Source organism: Panthera leo, chromosome C2, assembly GCF_018350215.1.
Source record: "Panthera leo isolate Ple1 chromosome C2, P.leo_Ple1_pat1.1, whole genome shotgun sequence".
Lineage (NCBI taxonomy): Eukaryota > Metazoa > Chordata > Mammalia > Carnivora > Felidae > Panthera > Panthera leo.
Window position 1 is genome coordinate 57,942,723 of NC_056687.1, and position 26,048 is coordinate 57,968,770.

Sequence of the window (26,048 nt, forward strand, 5' to 3'; positions counted from 1 at the left end):
AGGTCTGACCAGCCCAGGCCAGCAAGTTTCCCCGCCTGCAGTCCCCGCAGCGGCGCCTGCCTAGCTTCACTGAGGCAGGAGTAGCGGAGGGAGGGACCCGGCCGCGGAAGGGTGGGAGCGCTCGGAGGGGCAGCCCGGGAGGGCGCCAGCCAATCGGAGCGCGCTCCGCCAGCGGCCAATCACGGGCCGCGTAGCCCGGCAAATCTGCCCGGCAGTGCGGGGCGGGGCTGCAGGGAGTCCGGGTGCCGCCGGTTACACTTCTGAGCGCCTTCGGGAAGCCACAGGGCAGGGGGAGTGTGTGCTGAGAAGCCGGGGGAGGAGTAGTAGGCAGGCCCAGCTTCGGTGCCAGCCCAGTGACACACTAGCGGGGTAAATCTGGCTCGTGATGTGGCGGCCGGGCGCTCACGTGTGTGTAGACCCACCGGCTTCTCTGTGTGCCGTGTGGGCACCTGTCGTGTGAGTGGCTCCGGGCGTGGCTGCTCGTCGGACGTTCAGTTTCTGTAAGATTTATCTCTAGGGGCCTACCTAACCCCGGCTCCAGAGGGGAACGTAAGAAGTTTAACGGAGCCAGGTCTGAGCAGATTAAGGGAGTGGAACAGTGGCTGGGCCAGAGAGGGTGGGGACTGCGGGTGCTGGGGGGTGGGTGTGGGGGGTAGGGAACCATCTATTTGCCCCGTCTCCCAGGCAGAAGGCCCTTTGGCAAGACTGGCGTGACAAAGGTGGCCCTGGAATGTCTAAAGTCTGGACCATGATGATCACGGAGTGAGTGGCACCGGGCAGTTTGTTGACTGACAAAGAGGGATGCTAGCAGTTAGGAAGGTAAGGAGGAAACTCAGGATGGGGACCATCTGCTCCCCCAACCCCACCGGGACAAAGACATCATCGGAGGTCTGCAATGCCGACTGGATGGCCTCGCTCCCCCCTCACCTCCACAACGTCCCCCTTTCCAATCTGGCAATCCCAGGTACTCTTCTATTCCTACTTGTTCCCACTGTGTTTGCTTCTGCCATTTTAGTGTCATTAATGGATTGGGTTGCTTTTCTGTTGCGCTGAGAAAATAATTGCCAGTGACCTTACCAAACCTCTTTTTATTTCCAACCAAAAACTTAACACTGAAGCAGCTGCCATAAACAGATTTAAGTACACTGCATCATTGGCAAAAGAGACTCAGAAGAATGGAACACCATTTTTTGTTTATTTGTTTGTTTGGTTTTGTTTGGTTTTGTTTTTACTTGATAGCCTCATTCTAAGAATGTTACATTCTTAATGTTGGAACCAGGCCACATGAGGGGTGCATTTACCTGAATCACTTAAAGAAAAAAGGAGAGCTCAAGAGTAATGAATAAAGAGCCATTAACAATTTTCAATCTGGATCAAAATCAAAACTGAAAAGTATTTCATGTCTCATTCATCTGACCTTGCATATACGAAAAACAAACAAACAAAGAAACGAAGTAAACAAAGATTAACATTAGAGAACAGGTTCAGAACCAGGACTGAGTATAAAGACACATGTTTTTGCTGTTGGAAAAGCCAGAATTAGAGAATACAAATGCTCATCAGAGGTCACAGGCAGTCATTAGGTGTGATGAGCTGGTGTTTGAAGATTTCTCTATATATATACAGGTGTCTGCCTGACTGATCTAGAACTAAAGCCTTGAAAAGCACTTCTGCTCCAGCCACTGTTTCTCGCCTGGGGGTTTTATGCCTTGGCATCACTCTCATTAAATTTATTAAATGTGTCCTCTTCCTTCCGCTCAAAGGCTGGTTAAAGCATGGTTTCTAGGGAAGGACGTGTGGCCTCCAGTGATCCTGGTCTGCTGTGCTGGACAAAGTTCCAGCCGCCTCAACTTGAAAAGTACCCCTAGGGGCAGGGGAGGGACTACTGCCAATGTTTCTCCCACCTGGAGACATAACAGTTGATGTTCACCCCTAGACTATCAGACAAACTCCCAGGCATCCCTGGGAGCAGTCTGATTTTTTAGTGGCTGAAAAGATGACCTCATGCAACCCAGATCTTTGCTTTCTATGCATGAGGAAGAGCGGGGCTGGCTTCAGATGCAGCCTTTTCCTTACTTGCCTCTTCTTTTGGAGGTCTTCCAGGTTCATTGTCCCTGTGGGCTCTTGCTGCTTTTGAGCAAAGAGAGGGCTGCTAAATCTCTTTATGGTTATGATCACTTGTGTTTTATCAGCCATTGACTATAGCTCCTTGGGAAATGCCTGATGGTCATGCTCCTGAACAGGTCTTTTCCGTGTTTAATTGACGCCTGTGGAGTCATCACTGAGATGATGCACAGGCTTCTTTTAACATTAGTCATTTGTCTTCGGGCTTTCCGGTGGAATTGTTTGGTCAGATGGTGTGGCAGGTAGTATGTGTTTGCAAACAGCATGGCATCTTAGGCAGGCCCTAAATGGCTCTGTCATTCTGGGCATATCCGGGGTAGGTTGGAGCTTCCTCCTTCCTGTTGTACTTTGGACGGCTCAAAGCACAGCAGCAGCTCTGCCTGTGGCCTTGCACTCTGACACCGTGACTCCAGAAGGGAGCTGGGCATTTGTTCTGCAATCTACAGGGTATCTCTCTAGAATTACTAGAATTGCCAGGGGAGGGGGGCAAAACAGCCAGAGCCTGATGCTGTAACTGGAAATGCTATGATTAGCCACCATGGAAGACACAGGATTTGTTCACCCTGCTTTGTGAAGTCTGGTCCTTCTATGCAGGGGGAAAAAAAAGAAAGAGAGAGAGAGAGAGAAAGGAAAAATGACCTTGACTCCTCTGACTCCTCAACATGCTGAATTCACTTCTGTGAATGCCCTTTTCCCAGCAGTGGAAGGGGCTTGAGTATATGTCTGCATAAGTCCAACACAGGAAAATCACATATTAAGTGCTAGCCATTTATGGACCCACCCCCACCCAGCCCTGCCCCCTCCCCACCGCTTTTCTTTCCCCTAACTCAAGCTTAATATCCCCTAGCTAATGGCTAGCAGTCAAGCTCTGCCAAGGCTTGCTGAGAAATTCTGAAATACAGAAGGCATTCAGGAAGTAGTATTCATCATCTTCCTCCCCCATCTGCCCTCATCCTCTTCCCCTCCATAATCACCTTCATCATAATAGTTATTATTTACTAAGCACTAACCTGCAGCACCCACTGGCAAACATTGCCTCAGATCTTTACACCTCCAAGATAGGTACTAACATCCTCATTTTGGAAATAAGAACATTCTTGTCCAGAGAGGTTAATTTTTTTTAAGATCACACAAATAGTGAATAACAGTACTAACATTCAAGCCCCTATCTAGCTGGCTCCAAACCCATACACTATCCCTGTGCCTCCGAGGGGGGCCTTGGAAAGGGCAGAGCAGCTGTGTGTGTGTGTGTGTATTGGGGGAGGGGGTGGTAGTCTCTAGCTAAAAACCAGTTTTCACAGACTGCCCTCTGCAGCAATGAAATAATTTTTAAAATCAGGTGGTCTTTATCTGAGTGATTATGTATCACTGGGAAGAGATAGACACTCATATTTGTATAAATATCATATATCTGAGTAATATATATTTTCATGTTTATAATTTCATATGTATATATGTATTTTATATGATATATGTGTGAGTGTGTGTGTGTGTATGTGTGTGTGTATATATATATAACATATATACATATACATATACATATGTACATATATATGTGTATATATATATATACATATATGTATATATGTATATATATATATATATATATATATATATATATATATATATATATACAGAAGTATCCCTGTTTAAAACTAAAACCCAGTAACTTTCAAATTCAAATGTATTGCTTAAATCTATTTTGTGTGGTATGTATGTGGGCGTGTGCTCCTGTGTCTGACCGACGATGTGGGATGTCTGTAAGATTGTGTCAAATCTGTCAGGATGGGGGTGGGACAGCAGTGACCTGGGAAAGGTCAGAGAAAAGGCAATAACAGAACTGGAATAGAGTAAACTGTTAGGTTCAAGTGCATCGGCTGCATTTGCCTAAGTCGTGATGGGAGAGAACATGTGTGAATGTGCACCTCTCAACAAAGCCTTGATGTATTATTTTACTTACACAACTGTTAAGGACACCTGTTAATGGCCAACATCACCCAAATATATTGAAATATCCCGGACAAGAACCTCAGAAAATGAATCTCATTGCCAAGTGTTTAGAATGACTGGGGACCCCAAGGGTAAAGGATCTGGAAATTGCAAAAATCAGATTTTTAAATTAGGCTTCAAAATCTACATATATTTTCACTGATGTTAATGAAAGCATGATATTCTTTTTGGACAAATGGACTGGTAGGAAAAATTTTTTCTGTAATTTGCATAGCTTTTAAATGAACTCTTTTTTTGTATTTTAGTGTATTCCTTCTCTTTTAAACCATGCTTTCCCCCTTCTTTTTATTGAAGGTAAACTCTTTAGTCTATTGGAGAGAGCCTTGAACTTAAGAAATTTGATATTGTTGATTCTGGCTGTTTGATACTGAAGAAGTATCTGAATTGCTCGGGACTTAGTTTCCTCATTTGTAATTAAGACATTGGGTTAAATTAAATATAGAGTCTTTTCCAAATTAAAAATACTTTGATTAATTGGAGGTTTTGTTTTTTTTTAATACCTGTTCTTTACCTAAATGTGAAAAGAGGTGGGAAGAATGACTTATGTTAGGTCTAAAAGCCATTTCTTTTAGGCCTCTTTAAAACAAGAGATGATTTTGGCATGTGCAAACAAGTACTCACAATTGCCAAAATGAGGCAAGGCCCTCTCACTTTAGCATCCTAAAAGGGACTGTAGATTAGTGGCTCTAGATAAGCTGACCCTGAGTACGTTTTAAGAAACTTCCGTGCTCAGGCCTGGGGGAAGACCCAAAGATGAATTAGGCATCAACCCTAGTGTAAAGGAGCTTACGATGTAGTTTTATATACATATATTACTGTACATAATGAAAAATGATTGGGGTAAATATTAAAACAGAGATATAAAGAAGGTGTTATAGAGGCACATGGAATAGAAAGATTAATTCCCATTAGTCCCTACTTTTCAGATGAGGAACTGCTTTGTTGAAAAAAATGGCATTTAACCTGAGATTTGAAGAATGGTCAAAATTTCAAGGGATGTGGCTAGGAGATCTGGGTTGGAAGGGGACTTTCCTGGTGAAATGAGCCAATTAAGGTAAGGGATGGGGGTATATACGGGAAGTGGTTGAAGGACCGACTTTCTTGCCTCCCAGTAGTGCTTTGTTAGTACCTGTCTCCTAGCACTTCTAATCACATTATTATTTTTAGCTATCTGTCTTCCACATCGTCTATGAACAACTTGCACACGGAGAGTATGACTGATTTCTCTTTATAATCCTAGCTCCTAGTACAGGGAGGTATCTTGGTCATTGATGATGAGTGAATAATGGAATGCATGGGACTGGGGAGTAAGGATGCTGGAGAGTGGCTTGCTCACAGCCACCATCCTGTTCCATTGTGATCAGAGCTAAACTGAATAGGTCAGTGAGGCTTACGTGGTGAAAAAACCATATTAAGCAACCTGAATGTTTTCTGACCATTTCTTGTTACTTCTGCATAATGTTCCCATAGCTCTAGATAGGCTCATCACTGAGTCCCGTTAGAAATGAAAATTCTGGGGGCACCGGGGTGGCTCAGTGGGTTAAGCATCCAACTTCATCTCAGGTCATGATTTCACGGTTTGTGAGTTCAAGCCCCGAGTCGGGCTCCATGCTGACAGCTCAGAGCCTGGAGCCTGTTTCGGATTGTGTCTCCTTCTCTCTCTTCCCCTCCCCCACTTGTGCTCTGTCTCTCAAATAAATAAATAAATAAATAAATAAATAAATAAATAAATGTAAAAAAATGAAAATTCTGAGGCAGAGCAAAATGGTCAGGAGGGTCAGATGCAGAATTCTGATGTCACTTCTGTCCTAGGAACAATTCTTTCTCCCGGCATCCTCTCTGCCTTCTTTCTTCCCTTGTCAGATTTCAGCTTCTCGTGTTACCTGTCTGGCCTCAGCCTCAGTCTGCTCTCATTTCTCATTCCCCTCTTCACCTTTCTTCTACTGACCTGGCCTCTCCCTTTCCAGTGTCAGCCCTTGCTCAGATGCTCCTCAGTGCTCTCCAATTCCCAGAACTTCTCCGTTCTCATCTTACTGACAATCATCCCCTTCTTTACCTTTCTGGAATTCTATCCTTGTCCCATGTCCCATGCAGCTCTGCCTTTGGCCACGTGGTGATTTGTTTAGCTCTTCTCACATCCCACACGCATGACATGTAGACAACATTACTACAGGGGCAGGATCATTACTCAAATCCTGCTTTGGGAAGTTGGATTAGGTCTGGAGCATCTAACAGAGATTTGGGGAACCAAAACAGCATAACATACACTGTGGTACAAGAAGTTTAGGTTGGCTCTGCTTTGAGGGTAGCATGAACCATGAGTTGGCCCTAGAAAGAAACTCATCCTCCTACAGGATTTGAGGCTGTGGAAAACCAAGGACCAAGCTGAGTTTACCAGGATTGAGCCAATCAAGCAAAACAATCTAATGGGACCAAAATGGACTCTTAAGTGAGAATAGTTTTAGTTGGTTTTCATTTTTTTTCCCCTCTGGGTGGTAATGGTGAGTAATAAAAAGAGGCTATGACTTTGGTGTTCTTATTAGTAGCTGTTTCTTCTAATTCTAAGAAAGCTCATCACATCCTTAGATTTCCCCACCCTTGCCCCCCAATCACACAAAAGCCACAAGAAATTCAAGAATCACACGTGTCTGTAAGAAGCAGAACCATGGATTGGCTTAGAGCATTAATGCTAGAGCCACTCTGTCTGGATTTGAACCCCAACTCTGTCCCTCATGACTTTGTGACCTTGGGCAAGTTACTTAACCTCTCTGTGCTACAGTTTTCTTCTCTGTAAAACAAAGATAATAATGGCACTACCTCATTTAGTTAGTATGACAAATAAATTCATTCATATAGCGCGCTTAGAATAGTTTCTGTCACAAAATAATGTGTCTTTAGAAAATTAATTATGATAGTCCTTTATTAAAAACCTGCACCTGAAATGGACAACCAAGAAAAAGTATAAGATCAATCCATACCCTAAAGTAATTTGCAGTCTAGTTAAGGAACTGACCTTCCAATTAAGCCATGTGGCTCAGTGTTCCCTGTCTGATCAGATCAGGATAACTTGGTCATCCCCTCAAGGGACTTAGAATTAAGGGAAGGGTACCTGGATGGTTGCCCAGGATGTGAGTACCGAAGGAGCTGTAAGTTGCAGGATGAGGGGTGACCAAGAGAGCCAGAAACTCCTCTTCAGCTACTTACTGTGTCCTCTCATCCCACATTCAGCTGTCCAACTTTGTCATCTGCAGCCAGCCAAAGACTTTGGAAAAGACACAACTCTCTTTGACAGGACCACACTGGGAAATCCTCTTCTGCTCTTCTCATTTCCCCATCACTGGCCCTCCTTGCCTAGTCATTGTGCTCCCAGCTCCGGAGTAGGGATGTTACAGAATGCTTTCCTTTGAATAGGTCTTTTTACATACTTTATAACTCTCTCTGCAGCCATCAGAATAACCTCACAATCTTCAAACACACACACCACCACCCATTGGCCAGTGCAGGCACACTGAGCTCTGACCTTGGCCTCACCCTCAGAAGAGCCCATGCCTCTTACTGTTTTCCCTTGATAAAGATCCTGCAAAACATTCCTACTGACCTCTCAAATCCTAGGAGCCCACGGCCTTCAATTACAGGCTGCTGTTTCAGATTTGCTTCTGAAGCTGAGAATCGGCTTCTATCACATGAGCTGATCTGGCCACCACCACCCCCACCACCCCCTGCCCCCATCTCTGTGGGACAGGTTGGCTCCAGTCTCTCCCAGGCCCCTAAGAACTTCTAAGTTCAGGCACACTGGAGGGAATGTTAGTGAGATGCTTTGCCTTTGGGAAAAGATTGGACCTCTTTACAAATGCTGAGTAACCCTAATTAGAGTTTCAAACCATGTCTTCAGAGGAGGGATTATTTATAGACATTGTAGTAGGTGTGTGTGTGTGTGTGTGTGTGTGTGTGTGAGAGAGAGAGAGAGAGAGAGAGGGAGGGAGGGAGGGAGAAGGGAAGGAGGGAGGGAGGGAAAGGATTTGAACACACATGGAGAACCGAACTGGCTGGGTGGGTTTGAGCAGTTCTGTACCTGGTTGAGCAGCGAGGGCCCTTCACCTTCTCTCAGCTATGGGAATTTGGATTCTATTGCTGAGTGCCCAGAAGGATCAATCAGCCGGTGGAGGATTACATTAATAGGCCTCTGGTAGCTCCAAGATGAAATGGGTTTGGCCCCAGAGGACTTGCATTGCTCTAAGGGGGAGATATAGGTTGTGCTAACCGTGAAGGGTCAGCCAGTCTTCCTTGGATGCATCTTCTACTAAGCAGCTGGAATTTTCTAAGAGAATGACAGGTGTTGTTGTTGTTGTTGTTGTTGAATTTCCAATTATCCTAGAACTATTGGCTATAAGGTATTATTTTTTCCAGAGAACGTTCTGTCAGTAATTTTTTCCTCTGTACAGACCTGACAAGATCAAAATAAAGAGAGAAGTAGGAAGCATTTGTACCCTGTAAAGCTAACGTCTTGGGGTGCACAGCAGTCTGCAGTAATGGTAGAACTGAACAGTTCTTAGACTCTGTCAGATTGAGATGAATATTTTATGAACATGTATGATTTGAAGGCTTCTTTGTTGGAAGCAATATTCTTATAAAGTATAATTGAAACTGGATGGAAAAATGCCAGAGATAAAGGTGAAGACAGTAGCCCTCCTTTGTCCCTGGGTTGGAGTTCAGGTCATTGACCTGACAGGAGGTGCCCGTGTGGATCTTCATAAGAAATACGTGAGCACATTGTGTCAATTTGGCTAATAATAATTGCAGGTGCTTAATCTTGGTTTTCCTTACCTACATTTGAAAAAATGTATTCATTTCAAGGCAAATCATGTACTCAAAGGATATTCATTGAGCACCTTTTGTGCCAGGTGCTGTGTTAGATGAGGTGAATATGGACAGCAGAAGATTCTTCTCCCTTCTCTTCATGAAGTTATGATCTTAGAAGAAAGTCAAAATTCAAACCCTAGGGAGAAGAATGAGTGGGGTGCTGTAACACTCAGAAAGCCGGTTCCCACTTCCGTTGCTGGTAGGAGGCAGGAAGCCCAGTCAGTTGGGCTTTCAAGGGATGACCTTTGTGGAATCAAAGAGCAAGTAGTGAATAGCCAGGTGTTACAGGTAGAGGGAAGATTGTCACAATGCAGAGGTACTGTGGAGCGAGAGATTAGCGTGACCTTGAGGAAACCCGAGAAGTCTGGTGTGGTCAGAACATAGACTTCATTTAAACAAAGGAACAGAGACGAGGCGGGGAAAGTAGGCTAATGAGCCTGGTGTGCCATGCTAGATTAAACCTTAAACATTATCCCAGGGCAGACAGCAGCCATTGAAAGACTTGGTCAGGAATGGGTGAAAAGCCCTCAAATAACCTCATACAGATGAATAGAAACAAAGTGACACATCAGTTATTAGGAATGCTGAGGGATAATATGGGAAACTTATTTCTTTCATTCTATTTAGTACATACATATCGATTTCCTCTCACATGCCAGGCCCCCTCCTAGACACTAGTGGTTCAGTGATGATCATTACACGCTGCTCCTGCCTACAAAGAGCTTACACTGTAGTGGGAGAAATGGACATTTAATCAAGCAGTTATACTGGATGTGATGAGTCACTGCTTTCCTAAAAAACAAAACAAAACAAAACCTCAAGTAGTTCTAACACAATATACTATGATATATTATGTAGAATGATTAGGGAAGTAGAAGTTACTGCTGAAAGGAGCATATAACAAGCATTTACCAAGACTTGGGAGTCTAGGGAGGCCTCCTAGAGGAAGTGTTGAATAAACTTCAGTTGGAAGGATGCACAGAAATTAGCCCCCAGGATAAGAGAAGCAAGGAGAAGTGTTCTAGGAGAGGAAGCAATATGGGCGAAGACCTCTACGAGAGAAAGTGATCCACTAAACACACCAGAATCGTTCACACTAGTTGTACTGTCGGTTGCAAGGAGGAGAGGGGCAAGGAATAAGGCGGCAAGACACAGGGAGGTCTAATAAGGCATGTTAAGAAGGTGAATGACAAGGTCAGCTTCATGTTTTGGAAAGACTGCTCTGGCTGCAGTCCACGAAATGTATTAGAGTTGGGAGTACTGTCGCCAACAAGACCAGTGAGGTTGTTGATGGGGCCATCCAAGTGGGAGGAGATGTGGGCCTGAGGACAGGGACAGTGTGCATGAGGGAAAAGGGGAGACACTGGAGATATACTGGAGCAAGTATCCATAGGACTTGGCAATTCATTGGAGGGTGAAAATAGGGGCAGAGAAGAAGGAGCAAGTTACAGGTGATGGAGGGAAGCAGGTGTGCTTAGTTTGGGGCATGCTGAGGTTGAGGTACCTGTGGGACTTACCAGAATTGGGAGAAGGGCATAGACAGCACCCAGTGGAAATTATTGCAGAGCTCAATCTTACTTTTCACAATTTGCCCAACCCTCTACCCTCACCCACAGCTACTATTATATCTAATATAAGATGATTTGAGTTTGAAATTAGTGCCTTGTATATATGTATGTATGTATGTGTGTATATATATATAAGTGTTATATATATATATATATATATATATATATATATATATATATATATATATGTAAAATCATATATATATAATTTTACTTTGTTCAGGAACTCTGTCCTGAACTTCTAGTCCCAAATAAGCAACCCTCGGAAGCTCATCTAGCATTCACTCATTCTGCATGAGTTCTATCATGTCTTGTTTAATGATTTCTTCAACTATAGTGGCAGTTTGGGGGCGGGAGTCGAGGTTAGCTCTGTGCACTCCAGCACAAACCAGCTGTGAAATGGAAACTTTAGTAACTTTACCATGTCATCACATCCCATTTATGCCACACACTCATATCTAGGGTTACACTAAAGGCTTCATAAAAGCAGGAGAATTTTGTAGTAGAATATTTAGTTTAATATAGGTTTTTCTTCTACCCTAAACATTTTCTACTTTTCCCCTGAACTTTTGTATTAGTCTTATTTTTGTGTTAAAAACTGAAAAGTTGTTAAAGAGAATGTGATTATCTTAGAACTGAGAAGGCTTATCAGGGGATGATCAAGTGCCCTTTGTGAGGTGTTACTCTACCAATGATGATGCCATCTGTTCAGATACAAAGCAGAGTGATAATTAGCAAAATAGAGAAAAACTTTCTTATTAATGAATTACCTATACAATCTCTTACTTTGGGGTGGGGATCAGAGTCTACTGGATTATCTGAGGAAGAGTCTTTCAAAAGAAAATAGATACCCATCCATCTGTAGAGGACTTTAAAATGCCTGCCATGCTGGGCACCCAGGTGGCTCAGTTAAGCGTCCGACTTCGGCTCAGGTCATGATCTCGTGGTCCATGAGTTCAAGCCCCGCGTCGGGCTCTGTGCTGATAGCTCAGAGCCTGAAGCCTGGTTTGGATTCTGTGTCTCCCTCTCTCTCTGCCCCTCCCCACTCATACTCTGTCTCTGTTTCTCTCTCAAAAGTAAATAAACATTAAAAAAAAATTTTTTTAATGCCTCCCATGCATGGAATTGAAACCCCTTTGACTCACATAAACCCTAGGATGTTGGGGCCGATTCAGAGAATATCTAGGGCAGTTGGATTCTCATGGTGCCCCGCAGAGCCCCTGTGAGGCTTGGTGCCCCTCAGGACTCCTTCCTCAAGGCCAGAAGTGGGGACTGTTGGGGCAGACCCTTAACAAGCCCTGCTTGAATTTGTTTGACATATAAATACCTCTTTTGACAACATTCCAGGTCTGAAAAGCACCACTAAAATCCCTGATTTACTCCAACTGTCTAGCTCATCCAGCCAGGGAGGGGTAGACCAGGAGTAGCTCTCTGGATTCCTGGGCTAATATTGGTCCTCAGGCAGTGGGATGCCTCTTGGCTTCTGAGTGCTTAAAAAGAAGTTGATCAGCATCCTCTGCTTTCCAGTGTTTTGCCTTACCCAGTTGCTTTGTTGCCTTGTGAATAATTCTGAATTCAGTAGGCACCTGATTAAAAATTAAATTGGTCACATGGCTCTCTCAGATTTTCCAGGCAGATTGACAGTTATTATTAATACTCTACCACATGTCCTATGGAAAATAATCCAATCGGATAGGTAAAGTTTATCCCTTTGGGCCAACAAGGTTTAAAGATGTTATTCTGTGGTTTGGGAGTCTGCTAAATGGTCCCCTGATCTCGAGCCTTGGACTCATGTTGACTTGATTCTGTAAAGCTCAAAGATGCCTCAGCCTTTCTGCACTTGTCAGCATGAAGTCAAATTCTCTACAAATGCTGTATTTTCCCCAAGGACCTAATTCAGGTGTGTGACATCGGAGACCCATGTTATTAGAGATGTTATTAGAAAATACTTTACACAAGCATAAGTTGCAGGAAATCTACTCTCTGGGACTTTTCCTTTTAAATTGTTCAATTCAGTGTTTTATTATAGCTCCTCCTTTAGTCATCCTTTTTGGTTTATTTTTGTCCTGTGTGTTTTCTGACATATTCCTCCTCGTTGACCCAAATAACTCAAGCTAGGACAGATGGAGATAAATGGAACAAGGTATATAGGTGCTGGGGGTGAGGAGGTGCAGACAGTGAACTCAGCCTGTTTAAAGAGGATGGATGGACCAAAGAGAAGTTTGGGAAAGGATCAGAGTCCCTAGGCTTACCTGCCCTAGGCAACTCTCTCATCTGTTCATTCAAGCAATCATGCTTACATTTATTCTACATACACGTATTCGGTACCTACTATATGCCAGAAACTTAGGAACTGTAGGGTTATGGGTGTGATAAGATATGCTCCCACCCTGAAAAACTCACAGTCAGATGGCAGTGACAGATATGGAGATAATTGCCACACAGTGTCCCAGGTTCATCACATGTGGACAAAAGTCCATGGGAGCACAACGAGAAAAGCGGTTGAATCTACTTGGCGGAGTCAGCGAGCTCACAGACAAATGATTGTGACCTGGGTCACATACAGGTAATTAAAATGAAAAGGCAGGGGACAATGAATTTATTTCCAAGGACTGTGAGGGTTTTCTGTTTTGCTTTGTTTTTTTAAGCAAATCTTTTGGTATATCCCGTAACCACAAGGCCCATTTCTTATATATAACTTTGCAAATGGGTATGTTCTAAGCTCAGGCCACAGACCTACTTTAACATGCAAAATTACAATTTGTTCATATCACATTTCCACATTCATAGAGATGAAATACCTGATCCATAACACAAGATGTTTTCTATAAAAGCTGCCCTAAACATTTTCATCATCTAAAGACACGTTCATTTTTAGGTCTGTTCTTAATATTTTTTATCTCTATTTTTAGTTTTTATACACATGAGAAACAGGGAAAAAAAGTAGTTCAGAGTAGTTGAGAAGGGTTCTGTTTTAGCATACTAAGGATCTAATCCTAATTACTAGTTACATTACCTTGAATGAAAAGTTTAATCCCTCTGTCCCTTAATTTTCCCATCTGTAAAATGGAAATAATTACAGTATCTACTTCATAAGCACAAGGTTAGAGAAAACACAGTCCGTAAATCTGCCCTCACTGTGACATCAATTGGCAGTTTGGGGGTCTTCAAGATCACCCTTAGTTTTGCCAGATAATTTGCTAGAAGGACTGACAACTCACTGGAAACTGTTATACTCACAGTTACTGTTTATTACAGCTAAAAGCTACCGGTTAAAATTGTCCAAGTGAAGAGGTGCACAAGACAGGGTCCAGGACAGTTCCAAATGTGGAGTTTCTGTTGTCCCATCTCCTGGAGCTATGGACAGCGCTACTGTCCTGGAATTGATGGGTGACAGTATGCACAAAGTACTGCTGGCCGGGGCAGCTCACCTGAGCCTTGGGGTCCAGAGTCTTTACTGAGGCTCCACATGGCTGACCTCAGTATCCAGCCCCTCTGAGGTCAAGCCTATATCTACATGACTCAAAGCCATTACCATAAATCTCATCCTTAGATTTTTTTGATGTGGCTCCAAAGTCCCCAGGTAAATAAGGATGCTCATATCAGGCAAGCTATTCCAAGGGTTCCAGAGATTACCTCACCTCCCAGGGCCAAGAAAAAGACCAGCCCTCTCCTTGGGCAAAGTTACATTCTTTTTCCTACACAACAAAGTTGTTTCAGAATTGAATGAGATATACCTGCAATGTGCTTAGAATGTTGCTTAACACAAAATAAACATGAATTTTGGATACACAGCTAATGACCAAAAGCTAATAAGCCTTTTTGATTGTCTAATGTATACCTAGCATCATACTGGATACTATAGGAAATCTTTGAAACATTAACGAGGTGTAGTGTGTAATCTTGTAGGAGAGATACAAAGGTTTAAGTAAAGCAAATGAGAGCAGAATGTGGTGAATGCAACAGTAAAGAAGTAAGCAAAGTGTGCTAGGGACCTGGGGAAGGGAACAGGTACTTGCAGATGGGGTTTCAGCTGCCCTGGGAGGACACCTGGGAGCTGGTGGAGGATGGGGAGGATTTTGATACGGGGAAGAGGGGCATCCCAGACACAGAGAACCAAAGGAATGAAATCAGAGATGGGAAAACAAGGGTACCTTCAGGGGACAGAGGAGTGACAGAAGGAGGTGGGAAAGGACTGGGCAGACAGACTTAAGGCAGATTGAGAGAGGTTTTCAGTGTGGTGTGGAGCACTTCATGCTTTATCTGGCAGACCGTAGCGAGCCAGTGGCAATTTAGGGACCAGAGAAAACCCTGAAAGAAAATGCAATCCCTTTTCATAACTCCAGTCTTTGTACCCGCTCGTTCCTCTACCATCACACATCACAGCCTCCCTCCCGACAGCCCCCACTTCACTTGGCCCAAGACAACTCCTCCTGCAAGAAACAGCTCAGTGTCATTTCTGAGCACACCTCCATTAGGGGACGCATTGTATGCCATTGGGACTGCTTACCTGTCTTTCCACTACACACGGCAGTGTTTTGTCACCTCTATATACTCAGTGTTTTGTTCAGAATAAGTACCTTGCGCAAATAAAAAGGAGGGAGCCAAAGGGAGGGAGATGGAATTTGGAAATATCTACAGAAAATTTAAGGAAAAAGAACACATATTTCTAGCTAATTTAAGGAGAAACTAGGACACAAAGAGAAAGTAGAAATACCTAAGGTAAGACAAAATCTTGTAAGTGCCTAGCAAAGTCCTCTCAGGGTATCCCAAGGCTTGATAAGATGAGATGAGATGAGATGAGATGAGATGAGATGAGATGAGATGAGATAAGATAAAATAAAATAAAATAAAATAAAATAAAATAAAATAAAAATAATAGAAGAACTTACTTATATAACACGTATAAAGCATTTACTAGGTGCCTGAGATTGCTGCACTTGATTGATGTAAATCTGGTTAAGCTTTACAACCCAGTGATGCAAGTGCTATTATCTCCATTTTACAAATGAAGAAACTTGAAGTTCAGAGAAGTTAAGCAAATTGCCACAAAAGTCCTGATAACAGTACTAGAATCGTAAAAATTAGATCTTGCCAAATCCATTTAAGTGCTCTTGAGTAAAAGACATTTATGGAGATGGAGATTGACCCAGTGCTGGACTGCAACTTCACTTCCTCTTGTTGGTCGTAATAAAGAACAGTTTTCTTTTCATCCGAGGCATTTGTTTCCATGCCAGGACTCTAATGCCTGAGTACCCATGAGGATGGTTGTGTTTGAAAGACTGCCTGCTAACCTGTTCCGGCTGAACAAGCCACATCTTTTTTTTTTTTTTTTTTTTTTTTTTTCAAGACCAAACATCTAGGAGACTTTTTATTGACTCAGAACAGAAGCAGCCCAGTGGTTTAAGTGGTCTGTGTAGTAATCGCCCAGCAAGGTTCCAGCAGAGAAAAAAATCTTTCTGCCTTGATACCAAAAGATCAACAGAGGCTTTGAGCATGTGTGTAAGCTTGTCAGGACACTCATCTTCCAGAGTGGGGTGTGTTTTCATTCACTTTCCCTGCTGTGTGTAATGTACAAATTTCCTTTAAACCTATCATTTCATGTAATTTAGACTGCTACTTGTTGGATTTCTCCTCCTCCCTTTTCCCTTTCCTCTGTCAGAGTACCAAGCTTAGTCTTTCATTTACAAGACAGAGAAAAAAACCCTCATTCCTGAGGGGACCTAGCTGAGGAGCTTCCCTGGATTGTGACCATTCTGCAGTTTGTCAAATGAATCTTAACATAACCCTGCCCTGTGAAAACTTTCAGCCGAGCTAAGTGACAATGAAGGTGTTTTTTTTAAAGTCCCCACAATAAATTTCATAAAGATGTCCCACAGAGCCATCAAACGCCAGCCTTTGGAGTGAAAGGAGCTGTCACATAAAGGTTGAACAAGAAGTGAGCTACTGGCCAATGTGTTCAACGTGCAGATCCACCGCTAGCCAATCGCAAGATGGGAAAATGAGGACCTCCACCTGTGTGAAGGGGAATTTCTCCAGCAACTTCACAAAATGCTCAGATGAGCCAAAAATAAATAAAAGACCACCCCTCAGGCTTGGATTGATTTGCTTCTTGCAAATATGATGAGTCAAGTCCATAAGCACATTTTCTGCTTAAGTATAGGCCATATGAAAGAAACGTATCTTATTGCTTTGCAATGATTAATAATCCTTGTTAAAATAGGGTCATGAATTCCGTTAGTGAACTGTTACTAAATTGGAATCATCCGGTTCTTAAGGAAGAAGAGATCCTAAGGCTCATTTGACCCACCTTCCTAAATTTGCAAATGGAGCGACCAACCTCCAGTGTGAATTTGCAATGTGAAGTTCACACAAGTAATCAGAGCAGAACCAGCACTGGGATTGAAAGCTCTGAGCTGAGGAACGACAAAGAAAATGTTTCCTCAACTGAGAGAAGGTTACAGTGCCCTCGTGTGTCCCTACATAGAAATTATTCATGTCTTTACAAAATAGAGAGTCACTTTAATCTCTCCTTCAAGTTCCTGCATTGGGATGAGGGCAGGTATTTAGCACTAAAAACAAACCCTGCGATCACCATGTTTTAAGTAAATATGCAGTGCATTTGACTTATTTAATCATTAAGGATATGGAAGCAACAATATCCCTAGAGCCGCTTTGTGTGGATTCTGGTTGAACAGACTTGGATTTCTGTCCCAGGCCACTTGAGATCTCTGTAGCCCTGAACTAGTTGCAAAACCAGCCTGCCCCTCAGTTCCTCATCTGTAAAATGCTGGTAATCACTGGCCTGCAGGATTGTGGCAGAGATGAAAATGTTGTGGGATCTTTTACCTCAATCTCTGGGGTTCGTGGTCTCGCCACTTGGAAGAATGAAGAAAGAGGTGGACACAAAATGAGCAGCAGGCCAAAGTTTATTAGAGTATAAGATTAGAAAGGAAGAACAGTAAGAAAGCTCTCTTCACAGAGAGGGGGCATTTGAAAGTGAGTGCCCACCGATAATAGGAAAGGGTCCTTGTTTTATAAGGTTCTGGTCATCCCCACCCCCCCAACTTCTCCCTTGTTCCTTCTCACATTTTACCTTTATTGGCTGGATAATTAACTCTAGGTGTTGGGTTGTCCATTCCTGATTGGCTTGTTTCCATTGTATGAGGGATGGTCTAAGGCCACATCATTCCTTGTGGGTCATAGGTTTTATGGTCTACTAATTTTTAGGTCTTTTGTCAAATTCCTGAGAGAAATCGGGGTGGGGGGGGGAGTAGGTGGTCTCTGTTACATTCTTAAGAGGAACCTTATGCCTGAGGGGGTTTGCCGTGGTCAGACACTCCCACCATTGTTCCAAAATACGTGTTTTTCCCCACCCAGGACCTCAGGTCCTATCCTTTCCCTCTCTGCCTACTGAATCCTATCTTTTCCTATCATAAAATGAGATCATGTAAGCAAAATGCCCAGCTGGACATTTGGGTACATAATAAATACTCAGTAGATTGAAGTAGTTGTTATTGTCAGACGTGAGCCCTTACCAGGGATCACCTGCCGAGTACATGAGGAAGGAATGGAATGCAAATGCTGGGGAGGTGGACAGATTGTCTTTGGGATACTTTTAGCTCTCCGATAAAGAGGTTTGCATCAGCTCCAGGGGCAGAGGGAAAAGGAGTTAATTTTTAAAGAAATATGTACTCGATATATGATTCGTCCAAAATAAATTCTTCCTTCAGGTGGGGAAATTTAAATGGAACTAGGCCAAATGGCTCTCCCATAGGTGAAATTTCTTTCAGAGATAACATCTGGTCCCTGGCACCAAGGGTCCAGCAATCAAAGAAAAAGTTTCTACTCTGAAAAAAGGTCTGAAAATTGGATTTATTTATGTCATTGACCCAGTTCTTTTCGAAGTCTTTATTTTTTGAGAGGGGTAACTATATTCAAATCAATAAGAGCAGAGGTGAAAAACAATAGCTGGATGAATTCATCCTTTGATTTTAATTTGCCTTAACTGTTTATTTGATGAAACAAACTATCTCAGCCTAAGTGTTGGGCAGAACTGCAGTAAATCAAGTTCTTGCCCCAACGAGCGAAGGTTCCCTCCTCCCTCCAGTAATTCTCACAGCCATCCTTTTCATACACGTGGGAGGGAGATATCATTACGTACACTACAAGGAGACTTGACTTTTTTTTTTTAAATTTTTCTTATGTTTATTTATTTTTGAGAGAGAGGGAGACAGAGTGTGAGCCGGTGAGGGGCAGAGAGAGAGGGAGTCACAGAAGCCGAAGCAGGCTCCAGGCTCCGAGCTGTCAGCGCAGAGCCCGATGCGGGGCTCAAACCCACGAACCGTGAGATCATGACCTGAGCTGAAGTCAGACACTTAACCGACTGAGCCACCCAGGTGCCCCGAGACTTGACTTTTAATTGTTAGTGGAAGTGCAGAGTCTGGCGATTCTGTCTGTACCTTTCAGGAGCTTGTTGGAGAATTGAAAGAAATAGTCCAATAGTAGGTGAGCCGGAAAGGTGGTGGGGTGAAGGAACACGTCGCCTATGCATTGATCCTCGATCTTTTTTGTCCTTACATCACTGGGGAAAAGGAAAGGAAAGATTGGACCGGCCTCTGTTTTCTAAATGCTTATTCTAGATACCATTGTCCCTGGGAGGTTTCCTTAGATGATGGCACTCCAAGAACAGATAAAAGGCTGCTCAGAGCTTGCAAGCCTCGCCCCTGGGGTCGTTCATCCTTTCTGGGAATCCGGTGCCTTTAAAGAAGGCAAATGCACACACGAAGCCAAGGCATTTATTATTTATGGGCAGCTCATCGAGCTTACCTCTGTCTGTGGAGGAACAGAATGGAAGCGTGTGAATCCCAGCAGTGAGACACCATGCTCAGCAGCACCGCGCAGCGGGAGGCAGCACGCTCAGCCACACGTGCAGCAGTGCCACGTCAGCTCCAGAAGGCTCTACTCTGCACGGTTGCGGTGCTCTTCTGGGTAGTGGCAAGCTTGAGCTGGACTCTCCTTGTGGTCGTAAATCTTTAGTCAACTAACAGAAAGGTATTGCCTGACTCACACTTGCAAGTCTCCTATTTGTATGGATTAACTGAACAGTATATCGTGTGGCTGCTCTCGTGACCTCAGTAGCATTTGTGAAACTCGCTCTTCCTGGCGTTTGTCTCCTTTTCTGCATTGTGCTCTTGTGTCTTAATACATTGCCTTTCTCCGTAGAATGGCCCTAAAATTTATACATCTTGCTTTTATGGATGCTTAACCTTGCTAGCCCTGTGATAGGGTTTTAATTCCAGCATACTTACAAAAGACTTTTCGTAAAGGGATCTTTTTGAAGACCATCTCAATCAGAGAGAAGCCTCCTTCTGCTTTCCCGCCTTCTTCCACCTTCATGTGGCACCACCCCCACTCCCCAGCCAGGTGTACCCCCTGCCTGCAGACTCCAGCCCAGGCAGGGTGCCAGAGGCAGAGAGGGACAGTCCCGCGAAGGGGAGCCCTGCTGTGATGGGGACATAAGCAGGGCTGGACAGAGACACGGTTTGCTTTGAGCAGCTTAATAGTGCAGCACCCCTTCACTGTCTCGTTAAACCCTACTGGTTCTCGACTTAGAGAAAAAGGCAGAACTGAGACGGTACCACACCTTTGAAAACTCCCTGTTAGGTTTGTTCCCTCCCCTGAGTCTCCCTTGAGCTCTGCAGGCCCTGTGATTCCCTCTTTGTTCCCCCTTCAGATTCCCAGCCTTCCTCCGGGCCTCCCACCCTCCTGTCTCCCTTTCTTCAGCGGAGCCCTTCAGGGCCTTCCAAGTTTCTGTCTCCAAGCTCGCACGTCCCACCCCCGCTTAATACTGCTTCAAGTGTGTCTGAAGCCGTTGGTGCCCAAGATGAATATTTCAGCTGTGCTTAGCAAACAAAAGATACCACAGTTACCAGGACTCACTCTGCTTAGAGGAGAGTATGTATTAAAAAGGACCTTTTTTTCCTTATCACATGTTCATATTCGAGATGAAGAGTTTACTATGTGCACTAAAAAGAGCTTTTCTTTCTCTCTCTCTCTCTTTCTTTCTTTCTTTTAAAAAAATCTTGCTTATTTTATAAGAAGTCACTGGTAAGAACCTGTGTCAACTGGCACCAAATCTGCAGTTTACCCAAGGTCCCCTGTGGACTGGTCCCTTCAGCTCCCACTCTGCTGGTGCACCCGTCCACATGGCTGTCCCTGGGAGCCCACAGTCCTGGCAGAACTGGCCGTCATGAGTCAGGAAGATGCCAGAGAAGGAGCTGAACGGGCGTCCACAGAAAGAGCTGAACAGTAAGGGATCTGGAGTCCAGTTGAGCCAATGATCTCTGAAGGGCCAGAGGGGTCCCTCGTACTCCTTGTCACCATCTGAGTCTGAGAGTGGACACTGGTGCTAAGGGAGTGAGTAGTTCCTAAATAGCTCTTCTTTCTAAACTTGGCCTTGCTGATAAGTTCCATGTGCATACTGAGGTGTATGTTTAGCCATTTCTAAAATTAAGTAGTGGTGTTTCCAATCCTTCAGATTCTGTGTCTCCCCCCTCTCTCTACCCCTCCCCCACTCATGCTCGCTCGTGTGCTCTCTCTCTCTCTCTCTTTCTCTCAAAAAGAAACATAAAAAAAAATTGTATGAAGAACAGAGTCATCTGGGTTCTAGGTAAATCAAGGCATAAAATCCTCTTATTTTCTCAGAAAAAATTTAACCCTTTAAAATGACTTAACAAAGCATCCGACTCTTGATTTTGGCTCAGGTCATGATCTCATGGTTTGTGAGTTTGAGCCCCATGTCAGGCTCTGCACTGACAGGCTGCTTGAGATTTTCTCTCTCTCTCTCTCTCTCTGTCTCTCTCTGCCTCTCCCTCCCTCTCTCAAAATAAATAAATAGACTTAAGAAGATAAAAAAAAATATGTTTAAAAAATAAATTAATTGGGGGCGCCTGGGTGGCTCAGTCGGTTAAGCGGCCGACTTCGGCTCAGGTCATGATCTTGTGGTCCGTGAGTTCGAGCCCTGCGTCGGGCTCTGTGCTGACAGCTCAGAGCCTGGAGCCTGTTTCGGATTCTGTGTCTCCCTCTCTCTGACCCTCCCCCGTTCATGCTCTGTCTCTCTCTGTCTCAAAAATAAATAAACGTTAAAAAAAAATTTTTTTTTAAATAAATTAATTAAATAAAATGGCTTAACAAGGCACCAGGCTGTCATCTCTGAACCTCAGAGATGGACGGACAGTATCTGGAGAAGCTATTCAGCTGGGCCTCTCAGGTGCTGATCCCAGTTCCATTTGGGATCTGTTCTCTCTTCCTTTCCTCCTTAAGAGATGGGAGAAGAGTAGTCTCTTTCTTTGGCTTAAACACGTAATATCTTTTCCCTTTTTAAAGTATGATACTGCTTGTCTTCTGCTGTTTGCACTTTGGGTCTAGTTGAGCCTATATTCCTACCCAGAAACCTTCTGGTCATATGAATGACGTAGCTCTGTTACGATAGAGTGTAAGCAAGGTTGTGGTCTTTTGCATTTGGGTATCCCTTAATATCCTTTAGTTCTTGCTGTTTGGGGAAGGGGAGGAGTCTTCCTTGCAGCTCAGATCTTATTAACTTGCCCTGGACGTTTTTTTTAGCATCTGTATTTTACCTTAATTTGGCAAAATTAATTTGACATTCAGTGCCATTTTCTGCAGCATCAGCTCCAATGGGTAACTGGCAAAACAACTGCATCTGTTTTCTTGCAAGCTGCCTGCATTACTCTGGCCTCACTTGACAGGGTATAGGCTAATAATCAGGGAAAGAACATGTAAATGACAAACCATGTGACCCAAAGTTCAAACTGAGATAAAATAGACAAGCCCTAATTGAACATTCTAACATTCCTAATAGACAATGCATACACTTTCAATGTATGTTTTAAGAGCAAGCTCATAATGGACGAGACTGTCCTAGGTGTCGATAGAGATGATACGATTAAGTCCTGATAAAAGTCTGGAGTTTACGTGGAGTTTAGATGGCACCTTAAAAAATGAGCTCAACATAATAATTGTCTTTAAAAGAAATTTTGCATAATAATTATTATGTTTATTTGAAGCTCTATGTTGATATTAGTAAAAATACTTCCCATGAAGTGGTGCCTTTTTTTTCGATTCTTAAAAGCATACTTTTCGAAGTAATTGTAGCATGGTGTCTTTTTCCTCCTGAATAAGAAGTTTATCTGGATTTCATCTCAGATGGGCCAGTTTTAGTGTTAGCATATACACACAAACATGTACATAAAAGCTTTGGTAACTGTGAGACATTAGTTCCAAACACCCCTATCATGACCCCGCTATGAAGGCTCACTGGCTAAATGTTTGCTGTAACAACTTGTAAATTCATTTCACCTGGAATTCACGAGTCAAAATCCCCTCAGAATGAATTCACTCATGTGGGCTGGCAAACACCTTGAAGTTGCAGGGATATTCAGGCGAGAAGATGGAGAATGTTGTTATCCATGGCTCAGCGGCTCACCCAGCAGGCTTGAGTTATGTGGATGTGCTCTCCACTTCCCATATCGGTGAGAATGTCTTCTAAAAGAGTCAAAAGCCTATGAATAAAACAGGTGAGCCCAAGAGGCCTGAAAAGCCCATACATGCAAAGAAAATTAGGAGGTGATGAAGCATATTGAGAGAGGCAAATTAACATCAACGTGGTCATGCCCCTGTGCCTAGGAACTATGCATCAATATTTTCAAATGTGTAAGAAGATATGGAGAAACTTCTGAAAGTAGTGTTGATTCTGGTATTTGGTGTTTAAACTATATTATGGAAAAATTCTTTTCTTGGATGGGTATCTCAGTGTTTGAGTGTTGCAGCGATATTTGTGAACTCTGATGGGTCGGGAAGACATTGCCGTTTTTTCCATTTCAATAATAGAAAGAGGCTGGATTTGTTTTTCAGTACTTGTTTTAGTACAGAAATCTCTTGAGGATGTCTAATGCTATGATGTTAAAAATAGAAAGTTCAAGAATAAAGAATATCCTTGGAACTTCCTCTCCTATACTTTCAAATTCTGTAGTCAGTGTGTTTATTTATTCCTGAGTTATTTACATTGGAGCAGACTAGAGATAATTTATTATTTTATGTTTAGTGCCAGCTTACACTTAAACTTTAAATATGATGATCTGAACTTCCTCTTTTTGGTGTTGGTTCTGGATGTAACCTAAAATAAATCAGTTCAACTGCTAATTTCATTTTTCCTATTCAACCGCCACAGTAGATCCTGAATATAAAATGTTTAACGAAGTTTCACAACATTATTTAAAAACCGTATAATATCATCCAAGTGGAAGATGACACAAATTCTTTAATAGTGAAATAATAATAATGATATGTTTGAGCTCATTCTGTTGGCCAGGGACTCTTCCAAATGCTTACCTGAGTTAATCATCTAACCTTAACCACAAACCATTGATGTTGGTACTGTTGTTATTTCCATTTCACAAATGAGGAAACTGAGGCACAGCACTTCAGTCCCATAGGTAGTAAGCAGTAGAGCCACAATTATGAACTTAGGCAACCTGGCACCAGACCCCATGCTCTTACCCACTGTGGTCACTCTCCATCTAGCTTATTCAGAGCTATGGTAATTCATCAAGTTGGGTCTCAGGACTGAACATTCCTCTTGCTCAATTGGTACCTTGTAAATGTCAAGTCTGGGTCCTTTGGGGCTGAGGAGGCAGAGAAATTACTTGTTGAACTTGGAGATGCCTAGTGGGAATATTCAGAAGATAACTGGACAAAAGGGAATTGAGTTGGTTCCCAACTTATGAGTGTTCTGGCAGCAGGGAAGAGAACCTTCCAGTACTGGGGCAATTTATGGATAGATGTCCATGGAGAAACAGTTGCTGGAAGCATTGAGAGACATGCCGGTTAAGGATAAGAAGAGGTGCAGGGCCAGAGGTCCAGCCCGGACAAGTCAGATGTCCATTTGGCTACCAGAGAGTTCAGTCTAGAGTGATTTCTCAGCATTTTGTTTTTTTATCACTCAAGGAGTCTCTTTAGCCATTTCTATCCTGTTCACCACTCCCCCTCCCTCCACACACAATGATATTTTAATACCACAGATATACTGTATATCTGTTGAAGTACTGTGTTGCTTTATACATAAAAAGAGTGGGATTTTTTCATCCCCCAAGAACCGATTTCTGTCCCCTGGGACAGAATGTCACCCCATTGAGAACACATAGCCTGGAGGCACCGAGAGAGACATTGAATGGTGTGTGGTGGGAGTATGGGTTTCAGTAAACCAGCTTGGAGGGGGCTAATGGGCTTCAAAGTTAGAAGGGCTCACCAAAGGCGAAGTAGTATCTAGGGGGTGGGCGGGGGAGGGGGGTAGAGATTTTCTTAAATATGTGAGGTCAGAAGTTCTTTGTCATGGGGTCACCATCCCCACTTCCCCAGTGCCACCCAGAGATGTGATAAGGCGTTTCTTTTTCTCCTACTATTCACTTAACTCTCGTCTCAGTCTTCCTTCCGTGGCTGTAGGTCACCGTGTAATCTGAATTACCATTATGTTTTAATGAAATGTATCATTTCAGGGTGTGTGGTTTGAATTTCCTATTTTATGTAGAGACCAGCTTCCCAAGAAGCTTGCTTTAAATTCCTTTTAATTAAGTGAGTTCAGAAAAAAAAAAAAAAAATGGCTGCTACTCCAAATTGCAAGAAATGGGTAATGAAAATGCTGTAACTAAAAACTGCTGTGTGCTCACTTGAGATCTAGTACTTCTGAACTAACAAACCTCAGAAAGAATCAAGTAGCAACTGGTATTCCAGATGAAGAGCAAACTGGTTGTCCCTGATGCCCAGAAGACCAGCTTATTTTCTTGGACCTGTTCTCTTCGACAATCTTGTAACCTAATGCTATCCAGGAGAAAATAACATTGAGCACACAGCTTGCTAACTCTTCCCATTCAGATCTCTTTCCTCATGATTTTGCTGCCACGATGACTTTATTCCGAACTCTGTAACCCAGCCCCTATCTCAAAGGTCCTTATTAACCTTACATAACCTCATTGAATCACTTACTAGAAAGCGTGGTAAGGAAAGTTATGTTCTCCCAATATTTTTCTTCTTCACAAACAAACAGTGGTTATCCAACTGATCAAAAGGCAGGAAGTAGGAATTCCTGGAATGAAAGATATGGTGAAGAAAGCTTCTACCAAGATATGGGAAAGGCAGTCCGCCCGATTATTATTTGAAGATTTGAAAGTGCTAGAAGACCAACGGGACAAGGTGATCCCAGAAGTCAGAAAGCTTGTTGGGAAAAGAGGACCTGCTATTTATGGCAGCAGGTGTCAAGCCTGGGTGCACAATAGAATCACTTGGGGGTTTTCCAAGTTTTCCATTCTCAATGCCCACCCCAGAGAAATTCTGACTCAATGGGTCTGGATTGGGTCTTGGGCACTGTTGTGTTTAAAAGCTCCCTGAGAGGATTCTGATGTGTACCGCCTG

At 43.2% G+C, this 26,048-nt stretch overlaps 1 protein-coding gene across 3 annotated transcripts in view; it reads left to right on the forward strand.

Moving 5' to 3' along the window:
* Positions 1-242: 242 nt before the first annotated feature.
* Positions 243-26,048, forward strand: part of PLCXD2 (phosphatidylinositol specific phospholipase C X domain containing 2) — a 50,484-nt gene continuing 24,678 nt past the window's right edge. For 2 of the 3 annotated variants that reach the window (XM_042903798.1, XM_042903800.1), the window contains exons 1-2: positions 243-500; positions 685-964. In XM_042903798.1, the coding sequence (XP_042759732.1) occupies positions 802-964 (163 nt within the window). In that variant the 5' untranslated portion in view covers positions 243-500; positions 685-801. Of the gene's footprint in view, positions 501-668; positions 965-26,048 lie in introns of those variants that run through there. The other variant, XM_042903799.1, reaches the window with a different exon arrangement.